Raw genomic sequence first — 15,624 nt, forward strand, 5'->3', positions numbered from 1 at the left:
ACCAGATCATGCCAAATCCCTCTTATTCACCTCAGAAACACTTTAACTATGCCCTTATTCACAGAGAAGAGCATTTAAACTCCTTGTCATGGCATGATGACACTTGTCCTGGCTCATGATTACCTATGCAGATTTCATCTCTCGAGGTTCATGAGTTTAAAAACAAATTTTAAAAAAGTATTAAGAACACAAAATTTGGAAACAGAGAGGCCTGATTTTATATTGTAGCCTTGGTATCTTCCTGCTTTATATCAATAAACAAGTTATTCAAGCACTTTTTTTTATACACTCTACATCCAAACTGTCAGTGCATTCTGTTGGTTCACCTTCAAGATTTATCCACGAGACCATCCTTACCACCCCGGTCTACAATCGCATCCTCTCTTTCCTGGATTATTGCGGTAGCATGTCCACTTCTAATCCTGTTGACACACAGACCATTGCCAGGCTTTTAAAGATTCATTAATGCAAACCAAATCATGCCAAATCCCTCTTATTCACCTCAGAAACACTTTAACTATGCCCTTATTCACAGAGAAGAGCATTTAAACTCCTTGTCATGGCCTGATGACACACGTCCTGGCTCATCATTACCTATGCAGATTTCATCTCTCGAGGTTCATGAGTTTAAAAGCAAATTTTAAAAAAGTATTAAGAACACAAACTTTGGAAACAGAGAGGCCTGGGTTTATATTGTAGCCTTGGTATCTTCCTGCTTTATATCAATAAACAAGTTATTCAAGCACTTTTTTTTATACACTCTACATCCAAACTGTCAGTGCATTCTGTTGGTTCACCTTCAAGATTTATCCACGAGACCATCCTTACCACCCCGGTCTACAATCGCATCCTCTCTTTCCTGGATTATTGCGGTAGCATGTCCACTTCTAATCCTGTTGACACACAGACCATTGCCAGGCTTTTAAAGTGTAACTCATGTGCGTGCAATCTGAACTCTCCAATGACACATCCCTTTCACTCAGAGCAAAAGAGAGACTGCCTCCAAGATCCTACACGACTTTTACTTCTCTGACCTAATCACGAGGCAGCCCTCCTGTTAACTCTGCCCCACATAAGCTTACAACCCTGTCATTCATCAAACTTCACTGACTTATTTTTGCATTGGATCATTCACATGTTGAGAAAGCTATTGCCCACGTATTTGCATGAATAATTCTGCCACCTCTAATGCCTGTGTGGAAGAAAGTTGATTTACAACTGGAATGGAAAAGCTCTACTTTATCTCTGGGAGATCCTGAATCTGGTTTTGACTTTTTGCCAAGATAAGGACAGTGATGGCCCTTATGGGATAAGCCCTTATGATGGGCTGTTTCAAATTTAAAATAAGAAACCTTAGGCCTTGTGTCTGTCTGACCCTACATGCTTGCCTGCAATCTCTCTTGCTGTACTCTATCTTTGGCATTTAAATAAAAGCCTTATGTGAGTTGGCCCTGTGAAGTCAGGTGACTCTGGTTAAACAGTAACCTGGGTAAATATTTGCACCTTCTTCAATTCTTTGCTTACATATCCCACGCTCAGTAGGGTCTACTGAAACAACCATATTTAAGATTGCCATCCCGTTTCTCCCTCAATATCAGCTCTCCTACTCATCCTTACCGCTCTAGTGTTTTCCATATCATTAATCACCTTACAAAACTCTGTACAATCAACTTATATAATGTTTATTATTAATGAACTGAAAGCCTAACCCACTCTGTCAAATTCTTGAGGAAAGACTTTATGTAACCATAAAGTACCCTTGGCAGGAGAAAGCTGTGAAAAAAAAGAGAAAAAGAAAAAGAACATAAAGCAAGATATTTGGTTTATGTCTAATGAGTTACAAGAATGCTGGGAAATGGCAAGCTCAATATTGCTTGAGGAGCAAATTACTAAAGTTAGGTGGTGGTGGTGGTGGTGGTGGTGGTGGGGAGTTCGTGAAGGCACCCAGCGTGATCATGGTAAGATCGTGACTGAAGGACATGAGAAGAAGACAGTGTACCAAGCACCAAATCCTTACCTAAGACATGGGATTGTAGTAAAGTTATCAAAGAGGAGGGAGATATTGGTTGACACAGAAATTGTGTCATTTTATGTTGAATTTAGGAGTTAGAAATGTTTTTTTTTTTGGTGAGAAACAGAGACCTATTGACTTCACTGTCAATCAGAGTCAGAAATGGAGGAATGGCAGGTAAATAACAGAATGAACTACTGATCTCAGTCTTGGTTGAAGTTTTGAAGTATTCCATTTACTCCTGGTGATAGGCCTAACATGTCCAGTATCATTTCTTTGCACATGTGAATCTTTAAACAATATATATGGATGCCTATTTTACCTTATCTTATGATAAAGAATTGTCTTTCTGCCTTGGAAGAAGGGTGCATGAGCATTTTGTCTGGCATGTAGTAGGTCCTTAATCAATGTAAATTTTATTTCTCATCCCCAGTTGTATATCAGGCTATATGTGACATGATTGTGGCATTCTCTTTTTTTTTTTTTTTTTTTTCCTAATGCTGTTGTTGTTACATTCTGGAGTCTGATTGCCTAAAATTAAACTCCAACTCCAAAATTTAATATAATTCTATACACTTGGGGAATTATTTACTTTCTTAATGTTCCTTATCGCATTTCTAAAATAAGGACAACAATAACCATGGATTCTTAGTGAGAAAGAAATGTAAATGTGGGAAGACAATCTGTGTAAATCCTACAAACCTCAGATGAGGGAGCAGGAAGCAAGTATGATTGCTCATATATACTTTAAGAACATACTTACGATCTCTTTAAAGTCATTTCATATTACAAAAATGCTGCTTAATAAATCTCTGGCTAACGTTAGTTAACATTAAAGATTTCTAAACTAATATAAAATAAAATTAACATCAAATAAATTATCTTAGTGTTTGCTTTAGCATATGATATTGACAAATAGGAGTCATGATGATGAAATATGGAAATTATAGCTTTCTCATACTGAAATACTGTTAAAAAGAAAAAACTGTATCATGAACTGTATCATCTTGTCAATAACTGGATTCCGTCAGTTCACCTGTAACTGTACGACTGGGCGCTGTCACTACTGTTGTCTTCTAATGGCGATCTGTATAAACGAAATAGCATTCGATTTATGGTTATGAAACACTGTAATCTTGATAAAATAAAGAAAAGTATAAAAGCTAGATTTGTGATAATTATTCCATTAATATATACCAATGTCTACTTCGTTTTCCATATCCCTTTCAGAGACCATATGTTCTAGTGTTTTGTGTCATTTAAGTTTGGTCTAAAGATGTGAGGCACTTTTTAAAAATTTCAAACTAAAAATCGATCTTGTCTACATAGAAGACATGTTGAGATATTAATATATCTATGATAATGCTTCTCCAAAGTTAAAAAGATAATTTGGAGAAACATCTCAATTTTAAATGACCTCTTCAATTATATCTAGCATATAAATATGTAAATAGCTAATTATCTGGACTATAAATTCACTTTCATTAATGAGGCCCTGAGTCCTGTAGGTTTTCCAGGTTCACTTAATTACATTTTATGTATTTATACAGCCTCCTCTTTGTCTTTGGAATACTCGTAAACACACACAGTTCCTGCTGAAGAGGAGGGTCATGGTGTTCAATTTCCTACTACATGGTTTCAGCTCTTTGGCCACAGGGGATGAGTTTAGGTTTGAACACCTAACCCAGGATCACAAGTCCACATAGAATACTGGCTGAATTTAGGCGCCTTTGCACCGCTACTTCCTTTTGTCTCCAGAGAATATGAAGTAAGAGGCATCGGCTGTGTCAGTTTAGAGAGAAAGGATGAGAGAAGGGTCACTGTCAGTCATAGAACCAGACGGAGAGAATGACCCAGTCCCTGACCATCCAGTTCGTCACCCGCTTTTGTGCTTCAGCTCTGTTTTATTTCTTACCCTTGAAGCCCTGAAACCACTTATTGTCTCTGTAAAACATGACCAGAGTTTGTCATTTTTAACCAAGGATCCACTACTATAAAATGTCTTCCAAAAGTCAAATTTCCTTCTGGCAACGATTCTGATTTTTCCAAGATGTCTTAAGGGCACAGGAAGACTTATGCCAGCTATCAATCAATTATTAGTTTGATGTCTATATAAATCATCTAGAATACTAACCTGAATTTATCTCATTGCTGCTAACTTCTTAGTAAATATAATTAACTAACTTGAGAAAAAGCGGTTTTGATAGTAATTTTATATTAATAGTTTTTGTCCTTCAGAGTAAGTGAGAAACAAAGAACCATTTTCTTTAGTATGGAAGAACAAGACTCACGTATTTATTTTTACATCTGTATTCTCAAATTCCTAAATATTCACTGTACAGATTGTGGCCTGTATTGGTGCTAGAGTAAAGACAAAGTGATGCATGAGAAATAATTATAATTTTAGAAACACATGAGCAATATTTATTATGTGCAAAACGCAGAGTATCTCCCTCATCGTGTTTTCTCCTTAATTCTGTCCATCTCCTATTTTTCTTAAATTCTACATATCCTATTATTAAATTCTACTTGGTACAACTGACTGTCAATGCAAGAGATGTGGGGTTGCTGGGGAAGTTGACAGACGTCCCAAAACAATGACAGCCAATGTGGCTTTCTATTTTAAAGGTGCAGAGGATTTGCTGAGTAGCTTCCATTTTTCTGGTGCTGTAAAAACGTGAAGGATACCTAATTGCTGGAAATACGAAAAACTTTGGTATATGCTGGTACCTTCTTATTCAATATTTCTATATATTTCCAGTTCATCCAAGAATCCCAACTTTAATATTCTGAAATGCATTTGAAATTTTTTCATAGCACATTTTAAAAATTAAATATAAAAAGAAGCTTACTTACTTGCTGCTTACTGTTCCCACTCTGTTCCAAAATCCCTTCATTTTATTCCATTTAAGAACAAGGATGGCAGTTAGAATTAGGAAAGGTAGAAAAACGTAGAAACTGATCAAAAGGCCATTTTTTGGAGAAGTAGCTTGTTTTACAAGCAAGGGTGTACTTCTGTCTGAAATATGAGAGTGCCTTTTAACCTTTTCAAAAATGGCATTTAAATCAAGCTAGTAATTGGAATTATAAAAATTTGGAATTTAAATGATACAGTCAAAGAATGAATAAATTTGAATCTAAAGGTGTTTTCCAGTCTTCTGTGACTGTGCCCCAAAGAGCATTATATATTTCTGTCAACAGTGTATAGTCACTGACAATGTACAATATTATTGACATAAGTATATTTGTCATCTCTTCATGTATATTTAATCATTACTTATGTGATATATTCTATTTATCCTATTATACTCCCTTCTGTGAACTATTACTTAGAACACATTTAATTAATATTATTACTGAATTCTCTTTAAGAAAAGTAGAGCAAATTTTTTTTAAGTTTTAAAAATGATTTTGTGAAAAATTATTGACATATATGATGTTTAATTTTAAAAAACTGATGATAGTAAACTAGTTTAAATTTCCATATCATCTATACAAAGGGATATTTTTCTAATTTTGACTATATAAATATTAATTAGAAATGTATATATTATTCTAGGTGTTCTGAAAACATATAAGTGCACTTCAGAACGTTCATAGAATGATCTGTATTATCGTTCAACTCTATTTTTCCATGAATTTTTTGAAGTACCCTCATATACAACTAGTAAGAGAATTGGAAAGAAAAATAAAATCTATGGAAACATGATCCATTAAACAAAAGAAATTAACCAGACAACTAAGAAAACAAATATAGTAAGTTAAGCAAACAGAATTATCACTAAAATTACTATTTTGATATTAAATGTAAATACATTTAAAAAACAAGGAATTTGTTTTAAAGTTTAAAACTTTAAAACACACACACAGACAATCCAATTGTATGTTTAATGGAAGTATGTTATGTAAAAGAAAGTAACTCAAGATGTTTTATGTATTATAAGAGAGAAAATGGCAAGTATGTGCAAAAATCTTGAAATTAAGAAAACGTGCTTAATATTATGCTATGGTAGAGCTCAATGCTTTTATTTTTTATTTATTGAAACATAATTGATTATAAATTTGTGCGGTGCAGGGTTGAATATCAATAACCGTGCAAAATATGCAGTGCAGAGTTGCATATCAATACCCATGCAAAATACGTGATGGTTAAATTAGGATAATTAGAATATTTGTCATTACAAAAAAAAATCATCATTCATGTCTGTTAACCAATTTATCACTAGCCCCCCAGAACTCCCCTTTCCCACCTCTAGATCTCTTCTTTTGCAAGTTCAACATATTATTATGATTGTTCTTTCTTTTTTTCTTTTTCATATTTATTTACTTTTTAGCTCCCACTTTTGAGTGAGGACATGTGATATTCCTCTTTCTGTGCCTGTCTTATTTCACTTGGAATGATTTTCTCCAAGCTCATCCATATTGCTGTGAATAGCAGAATTTCATTTTTTTTATGACTGAATATTGTTCCACTGTGTATATATACCACATTTTCTTTATCTAGTCATCCGTTGATGAACATTTAGGTTGGTTCTATATCTTGGCTATTGTGAATAGTTTTGCAATAAATATGGGAGGGCAGGTATCCCCTCAACATGATGATGTTTATTCCTTTGAGTATATATACACTAGTGGGATTGCTAGATCATATGGTAGTTCTATCTGTAGATGTATGAGAAACCTTCATAAGGTTTTTCATAAGGGTTGCACTAATTTACAATCCTGCCAACAGGATATAAAGGTTCCCCTTTCTTCATATCCTCCCCAGCATTTGTTATTTTCTATATTTTTGATAATAGCCGGCCTAAGTGGGGTGAGATGATATTTGAATGTGGTTTTGCTTTGCATTTCTCCGATGATTAGTGATGTTGAGCATTTTTTCACATACCTGTTAATCATTTGCATGTCTTCTTTTGAGAAATGTCTATTAAGCTCCTTCACCCATTTTTTAATTGCATTATTTTTTTTATCATTAAGTTGTTTCAGTTCCTTTTAATATTTTAAATATTAATCCCTGTTCAAATGCACTGTTTGCAAATATTTTCTCCCATTCTGTAGGTTTCCTTTTTGCTCTGTTGATTATTTCCTTTGCTATGCAGAAGCTTTTTAGCTTGATAGAGTCCCATTTATTTATTGTTTTCCTTTGTTGCCTGTGCTTTTGAGTTCTTATTCATGAAGCCTTTCCCCAGCCCTATATCCTAAAGCACTTCTCCTGTGTTTTCCTTCTAAGTGTTTTATAGTTTCAGGTCTTATCCGTAAGTCTTTAACCCATTTTGAGGTGGTTTTGGTACATGGTGAGAGATAGGGGTCTAATTTCATTATTTACACATGGATCTCCAGTTTATCCAGCACCATTTATTGAAGAAGCTGTCTTTTCTCCAATGTATATTCTTGGAGCCTTTGTTGAAGATCAGTTGGCTATAAGTATGTGGGTTGATTTCTAGGTTCTCTATTCTGTTCTGTGTCTGTTTTTATACAAGTACCATACTGGTTTGGTTGTATAGTTTTGTAGTATAATTTGAAGTCAGGTAAAGTAGTGCCTCTGGCATTATTTTATTTATTTATTTATTTTTGCTCAGTATTGCTTGGATACTTGAAGTCTTTTCTTGTTCCATATGAATGTTAGTTTTGTTTTTTTCTATTTCTGTGAAGAATGTCCTTGGTATTTTGATGGGGATTATACTGAATCTGTAGATCACTTTGGGAAGTACAGAAATTTTTACAACATTAATTCTTCCAATCCATGAAAATGGAATGTCTTGCCATTTTTTTTTCATTCTCTTTCATTTCTTTTTCTTTTTTTTCCTTTTTGTCTTTTTTCATGACCGGTAATGGGATCGCAACCCTCGGTGTCATGCCCGTACCGCAACCGGCAACAGGATCTCAACCCTCAGTGTCACGCCCACACCACACTCAAACAGTGAGTGGACTGGTCTCTATATGGGATCCAAACCCTCAGCGGGAGCGCCGCCGCGCTCCCAAGTGCTGCACTCAACCAAGTGCGCCACCGGGCCGGCCTTCTTTCATTTCTTTCTTAAGTGGTTTGTAGTTTTTGTTGTAGAGCTGTTTTACCTCCTATTTAAATTTATTCCTAGGTTTTTTGGGGGTTATTTTTTGGTAGCTATTGTAAATAGGCTTGCTTTCTTGACTTCTTTTTCTGCTAGTTCATTGTTGGTGTACAGAAGTGCTACTGATTTTTGTATATTGATTTTGTATCCTGAAACTTTAATGAATTCATTTATCAGCTCTAAGAGTTTTTTGTTAAGTGTGTATGTTTTTCTGTATTATATAACATCATGTCATCTGAAAACAGGGACAATTTGACTTCATCTTTTTCAATTTATTTTGTTCCCTTTATTTCCAATTTATTTATTGCCCTTCATTTCTTTCTCTTGCCTGGTTCTCTGGCAGTACTTCTAATACTATGTTAAATAGGAGTGTTGAGAGTGTGCATACTTGTCTTGTTCCTGTTTTAAAAGAAAAAGCTGAAAGCTTCCATTCATTCACTCTATTCAGGTTAATACTAGCTGTGGGTTTGTTGTGTATGGATTTATTGTGTTGAAATACTTTATTTCTATGCCTATTTTGTTGAGAAACTTTATCATGAAGAGATATTGAATTTTGTCAAATGTTTTTACTGCATTTATTTGAGATGATCATATGGTTTTTGACCTTCATTTTGTTGATATGGTTTATCACATTTATTGATTTGTGTGTGTTAAACCATCCTTGCATTCCTGAGATGAATTCTACTTGATCATGGTGTTTAATACTTTTGATGCACAGTAAAAATTCTGTTTGCTAGTAATTTGAAGAGAAACTTTATATCTATGTTCATCAAAGATAGTGGCCTGTAGTTTTATTTTTTTGGTTGCATCTTTGGTTTTGGTATGAGGGTGATACTGGCCTTGTACAATGAGTTTGGCAGAATGACCTCTGTTTTGATGTTTTGGAATAGTTTGAAAAGAAGTATTATTAATTCCTTTCTTTAAAGTTTGGTAGAATTCAGCAGTGAAGACTTCTGGTCCTAGAATTCACCACCATAAGATTGGCCCTTCAAGAAATCTGAAAGGAAGTCCTACATCTGGAATCCAAGAAAAATAATACATGGGGAAGAATAAAAGTTATTGGTAGAGCAGATATACACAGAAAAAGAAAATCTATATGTGAGGAAAACAGAGTAGTTTAGTCAGGCCCCAGCACCTCAGGCCCAGTTGGGGATGGTGCAGCACATTCTTTGTAAACAAGTTGTGTGTGGGTGGAGTTAGTGCATATGCGCACCTGTCTATCCTTTTGTTTCTTGCTATTCTAGTGTGTCCTTCTTCAGAGTGTATGAGCAGCGGCTCTGAACTGCTGGTTGGCAGAGCTCGTGTCTAGAAATAAAGCCTACTATTATTTCACCTATAGCTCCAGGGACCTTTTCCCTTCTACCTACCTTGTAGACCTGAATGTGAATGGTTTGTGACCCAGTGTGGACAATGGGCTTGAGGGATCTGTGAGTTTCAGACCCAGCCCTAGCTTTACATTATATCTCATCACTACAAAAAACCAAAAATACCACAGACAAACAATAAAAGGGAAATAAAGGAACAAAAGATATATAAAACAACCATTAAAAAATTAATTTCCAGGAGTAAGGCATTACCTTTCAGAAACAACCCTGAATGTAAATGGATTGAATTCCCCATTTAAAAGACACAGACTGGCTAAATGGATTAAAAAACTAGACTCCACTATGTGCTATCTACAAGAAACTCACTTGATTTGTAAAGACTCACATAGAGTAATGCTGAAGGGATGGAAAAAGCTACACCATGCAAAAGGAAACCAAAAACAAACAGAAGTAGACTTCAAAGTGAAAACTATAAAAGAGACAAAGATGGTCATTATATAATGATGAAGGGATCAATTCGGCAAGAAAATATAACAATTATAAATATAGATGGACTCAGCATTACAATACCTTGGTATATAAAGCAAATATTACTGGCTCAAAATATAGAGACAGACCCCAAGATAATAAGAATTGGAAACTTTAACACACCTCTCTCATCATTGAAAGGATAATCTAGGCAATGAATCAGCCGAGAAACACTGGATTTAAACTACATTTTTGACCAGTTGGACTTGACAGACATCTGCAGAATGTTTCATCTTTCAACTGCAGAACATATATTCTTTTCATCAGCATATAGAACATTGTCCAGGATAGACCATATGTTAAGACACAACTCAAGTCTCGACAAACTTTTAAAAACTGAAATTCTGGGCCGGCCCGGTGGCGCACTGCTACAGTGTGCCGCTTGAGAGTGCGGTGGCGCTCCCACTGAGGGTTCGGATCCCACATACAGACTGGTTCCCGCTCACTGGCTGAGCGAGGTGTGGGAGCAACGCCGAGGGTTGTGATCCCGTTGCCGGTCCCCAGTCCGGTGCGGGTGCGACACTGAGGGTTGCGATCCGTTGCCAGACATGAAAAAAAGACAAAAAGGAAAAAAAAAACAAAAAACTGAAATTCTTTCAAGCACCTTTTCAGGCCACAGTGGAATAAAAGTAGAAATCAATAATAAGCAAAACATTGAAAACTACATAAATTTGTGGAAATTAAACAGCATGCTTCTGAATGACCTATAAATCCAAGAAGAAATTAGTAGGAAATCAAAAAAAATTCTTAAATCAAATGAAAATAAAAGTACATCATACCAAAACCTAATGAGATGCCACAAAAGCACTAGTAAGAGTGAAGTTTATTGCAATAAGTGCTTACATCAAAAGAATATAAAGACTTCAGAGTTTTTGTATCTGGCTTATTTCACTTAACATAATTTTCTCTAAGTTCATCCATGTTGCTGTGAATAGCAGAATTTCACTCTTTTTTATAGCCAAGTAGTATTCCATTCTGTATATATACCACATTTTCCTTATCCAGTTGTATTTAAATGGACATTCATGTTGGTTCCAACTCTTAGCTACTATAAACAGAATTGTGATCAACATGGGAGTACAGGTATCCCTTTGACATGATGACTTCCAATCATTTTGGTGTATACCCAGAAATAGGACAGCTGGATCATATGGCAGTTCTATCTGTAGTTGTTTGAGGGACTTCCATACCATTTTCCATAATTACTGCACCAGTTTACAGTCCCATGAACAGTGTAGGAGGGTTTCTCTTTGTCTGCATCCTTGTCAGCACTTGTTACTCTCTGTCTTTTTTATAATAGCCAGTCTAACTGGGACAAGATTAGGTCTCATTTGATTTTGATTTGCATTTCCCTGATGCTTAGTGATGTTGAGCATTTTTTCATGTACAAGTTGACCATTTATAAATCTTCCTTTGAGAAATGCCTATTCAGCTCCTTTGCCCATTTTTTAATTCTGTTATTTGTTTTCTTGCTGTTAAGTTGTTTGAGTGCTTTGTATATTTTGGATGTTAATCCTTTATCAGATATGTAGTTTGCACATATTTTCTCCCACTCTGTAGGTTATCTTTTTGCTCTGTTAATTGTTTCTTTTGCTGTGCAAAAGCTTTTTAATTTTATATAATCCCATTTGTTTATTGTTTCTTTTGCTTCTTGTGCTTTTGGGGTCTTATTCATAAAGTCTTTGCCCAGTCTTCTATCCTGAAGTGTTTTCCCTATGTTTTCCTTTAGAAGTTTTATAGTTTCAGGTCTTATATTTAAGCTTTAGTCCATTTTGAGTTGATTGTCATATATGGTGAGAGGTATGGATCTAGTTTCATTCTTTTAAAGAGAAATACCACATGTCCTCACTTATAAATCGGAGCTAAAGTATAAATAAATAAGGAATGAATGAAAGAAATGACAATCACAATAATAAATTGAACTTCCAAAAGAAAAAGGGATGACAACTCTGTTTATGAGAGGTGGGAAAAGGGGAGAGTGAGTGAGATTAGCAAGAAATTGGTTAAGGGTCACAAAGATTCATCACATTTTATAAATATGAGTATACTAATTATCCTATGTAGAGGATTCATAAAGCAAATATACTGCACAGGGCCTGGTTTTCCAAAGCCTTGCAGTTTCAAATATTGACCTTGTGGAGGACAGGAAATTTTCCTCGGGCTATAAAGTCTCTGGTGTAAGATAAAGATTTGTGGCACAGCAAGGTTGCTGGCTCAAGAACAGTCTAGTTACTGATTGATATGTAAAGATACTGAGAAATTGCTGTAAGAAGGGAATGTTTGCTAAGATCAAGCTTTTGTTGGTGGATCACTGAGAGTTACCAGCCTAAATTGTTAAACTATAACCCCTCCTATGTCTCTTCCTGTAACTTCCTGGGCTGGAGAATAAATGCAGGAAGAGAACCCCAATTTGGGGTTAATTTCCCAAGGAAGGAATGCCTCTTGCTTGAGGGATCTGGGGAGATTAACCACTTCAGGGCTTCTCACTGCTCAGAAGAGATGGGCTTTGAGTAATCCTTTGTGGCTCTGTCACCCAGGGGAAGTGAGGTGACAAATCCGTGGGGGCAAAGAAACAATCCTGATTTGATCACCCTATATTGTACACAGGTATTAAGATTTGAATCTGTATCCCATAAATATGTATGATCAATATTATTTGAATAAAAAAACTGTCAAAATTAAAATGGGAAAATGAAAAACTGGCACACACACAAAAAGAATAGAAAGATGTCAAATAAACAGCCTAATGTTTTGCTTCAAAGAACTAGGAAAACAAGAGCAATCCAATTCCAACATCTATAGACAGAAACAAATAATAAAGATTAGAGCAGAACTAAATGAAATAGAGACCAAAATAATGATACAAAAGATTAATAAACAAAAGCTCATTTTTGAGAAGATAAACAAAATTGACAAACTATTAGCTAGACCAAGAAAATTAGATTGAAGATCCAAATAACAAAAATTTTAAAAGAAAAAGGAAACATTACAACTACTAAGATAGGAGATGCTCAGTTTCCCTGGGTTTGGGTTACAGGACACATCTCTGGGTTCCAAGCCACTCCCCAAGGTTTCAGGACTCTCCTCTAGGCCCTCCCCTACAGGAAAGCTACTGTTGCTAGTTAGACCTATTTTCAGCACCAACAGGAGGAAATTGAGAACTTGGGGTGCTGGGTTATGAAAATCCTGTGGCTGGGCATGCTCAGTAGAGAAGGGTTATATAACTCTGGTAGCTGAATGTCCTTCCACTAAGGGTGCTAAAGAACACAGAATGGTCCTGAATATGCCTCGTGCATGTGATGATGGGATTTGACCAATGAACATACTCCAAGAAGAGACCAAATGAGCAACCAATGAAAATACTCCAAGAAGAGACCAAATGAGCATGTGCAAGACTATGTTACATAACAGGGAACCACCACTTAACTGAATATTCATTAAATAGCAAAACTACAAAAGCTGAATCCTGGCAGAAGGTGGGACTGTTGCTCACTCTCCTAGCACCAGCCCATGCTCTGCCTGTGGAGTGTGTATTTCTTTCTTTTTGTATCAAACTTACTTTCAGCAAGCAGCTGCTCACCATACTGAGCCACCTACACTCTGTATTAAACTTTAAGTGTGTATTTCTTACTTTCCCATTAAACTTTATGTAGGCCCTGCTCAGTCCCAGGAGCTATGCCACACTCTGTGAAATCTCTATCTCTTATTAATTATATTAAACCTGTTTCTCACTTTCTACTGTGACTCTGCTCTTGAATTCATTCCAGTGGTGGAGTCAAGAACCTGGTAAGAGGACGGGGTGGGTTGAGGCTAACTATTGGGTCCCACAGACACCTTGTCCACCATCAATACTACACAAATACAAAGAATCATTAGAGAGTACTATGAACAACTATATGCCAACAAATTTGAAAATCTAGAGGAAATGGATAAATTTCTGGACAAATAAAAACTACCAAGTCTGAAGCAAGAAGAAATAGAAAACCTGAACAGACCAGTAACAAGCCACGAGATTAAGTCAGTAGTCAGCAGTCTCCCAACAGGGAAAGACCAGGACAGTTACTTTATCTTAATTGTGGTGGTGGTTACATGTAAAGTTGCACAGAACTAAACACACGTGCACACAGATGTGTGCATGTATACTGGTGAAATATGATCAATGTGAATATGAAATATTTGATTATCTTTCCCTTTCAATATTATGGTTAACTTTAAAGATGTAACTTGATTGTGAACTAGCACATCACAATAGGTAACATCTTTGAAATATACAGACTACATAATAAAATTATCACCTTTTCTAAATTTAACTGTACCTATGTAGAAAACTCAGCTGTAGGGCCGGCCCGGTGGTGCACTGCTATAGTGCGCCGCTTGGGAGCGTGGTGGCGCTCCCGCCGAGGGTTCGGATCCCATGTACAGACTGGCCGCTCACTGGCTGAGCGAGGTGCGGGCGCAACACCGAGGGTTGCAATCCCGTTGCTGGTCCCGGTCCGGTACGGGCGCGACACTAAGGGTTGCAATCCGTTGCCGGTCACGAAAAAAGACAAAAAGGAAAAAAAAAGAAAACTCGGCTGTATAAATAGAAACACTGTGAAGCATCGTTATTGTTAAGAAAAGGATTTTTAAAATATTCACTTAAAGATTAAAATTAAAAATGTGAACAAAATTTTAGCTGGCACTATAGGCTAGAGCTTTACTGTCCAATATAGCAGCCACCAGCCACAAATGGCTATTTACATTTAAATTTAATAAAATTAAATTAAATTAAAATTTCAGTTCCTTCATGAAAATATGCACACAAGGTGCTCAGTAGTCACATAGGACAGCCAGACTGTCCTCATTTCTATGAGGACAAGAAGTTCTGGTGGAACACAGTGATCCACATACTAACCTGTTGCAATCCAATATCCATCATCGATACTTCCTCCTGGTGATGATGGTGCTGGTTCACAAGTCGGAGGAGAATATCCAACATCACAGTGACAATTAAAATGATCATTGCAAACCTAAAATCAAAACCAGATATAAAAAGAACATATAATATACAGCATAAAAATTAAATGCATTATTTGTAATTGTTAGTCTATGTAAATTAACATATTGTAATTTAATATAGGTAGTTTTTAATTTAATATGGAAAATAACTCTTAAAATAGAAAGTAATATGATAAATGTTCATGTAGTATCTTTTCAAATATCATAGGGTATTTTCTTATTAATCTCTAATATTTCTATATAAAAAGTAGATAATATTTTTGCTACAATCAAGATAACTTATGCTAGAAAGGCATACAGATTATGAACCTAGAGTCCATAAAATGGTGAGAGTTAAAGTTTGTTATGAATTGTGTTATATTTTAAAGAATAGCTGTGATGACAGCCAACTTTTATAAAGAAGAAGCTTGCTTAATCACATACAGATAGGTAGCAAAATTTATATGGCAGGCTTGAAAATATCTACAAACGTGATCTTGTGAATGAATAGAAACAGGGTCAGAACCAGAATAGAGAATGCAGAAATAAGTTTATGCAAAAATCAAATAAGAAAGTAAATTAAAATTGAATAAGAAAAAAGAAACAGAAAAGAAATTTTAAGTAATAGAATGTGTAAGTGATTTGGGGGAAAATATTGATGGAAGACACGTGGACAAGTCACTCTGTTCCTGGAATATTATATGTTATATATGAA

At 35.6% G+C, this 15,624-nt stretch overlaps 1 protein-coding gene across 1 annotated transcript in view; it reads right to left on the bottom strand.

Moving 5' to 3' along the window:
• Positions 1-1,864: 1,864 nt before the first annotated feature.
• Positions 1,865-15,624, bottom strand: part of LOC103609947 (disintegrin and metalloproteinase domain-containing protein 5-like) — a 20,734-nt gene continuing 6,974 nt past the window's right edge. The window contains exons 4-7 of the mRNA XM_008594201.1: positions 14,827-14,941; positions 4,868-5,030; positions 3,048-3,098; positions 1,865-1,970 (exon numbers count right to left, since the gene is read on the bottom strand). Of these exons, the coding sequence (XP_008592423.1) occupies positions 1,865-1,970; positions 3,048-3,098; positions 4,868-5,030; positions 14,827-14,941 (435 nt within the window). The remainder of the gene's footprint in view (positions 1,971-3,047; positions 3,099-4,867; positions 5,031-14,826; positions 14,942-15,624) is intronic.

This window comes from Galeopterus variegatus, unplaced genomic scaffold (genome assembly GCF_000696425.1).
Source record: "Galeopterus variegatus unplaced genomic scaffold, G_variegatus-3.0.2 Scaffold10338, whole genome shotgun sequence".
Lineage (NCBI taxonomy): Eukaryota > Metazoa > Chordata > Mammalia > Dermoptera > Cynocephalidae > Galeopterus > Galeopterus variegatus.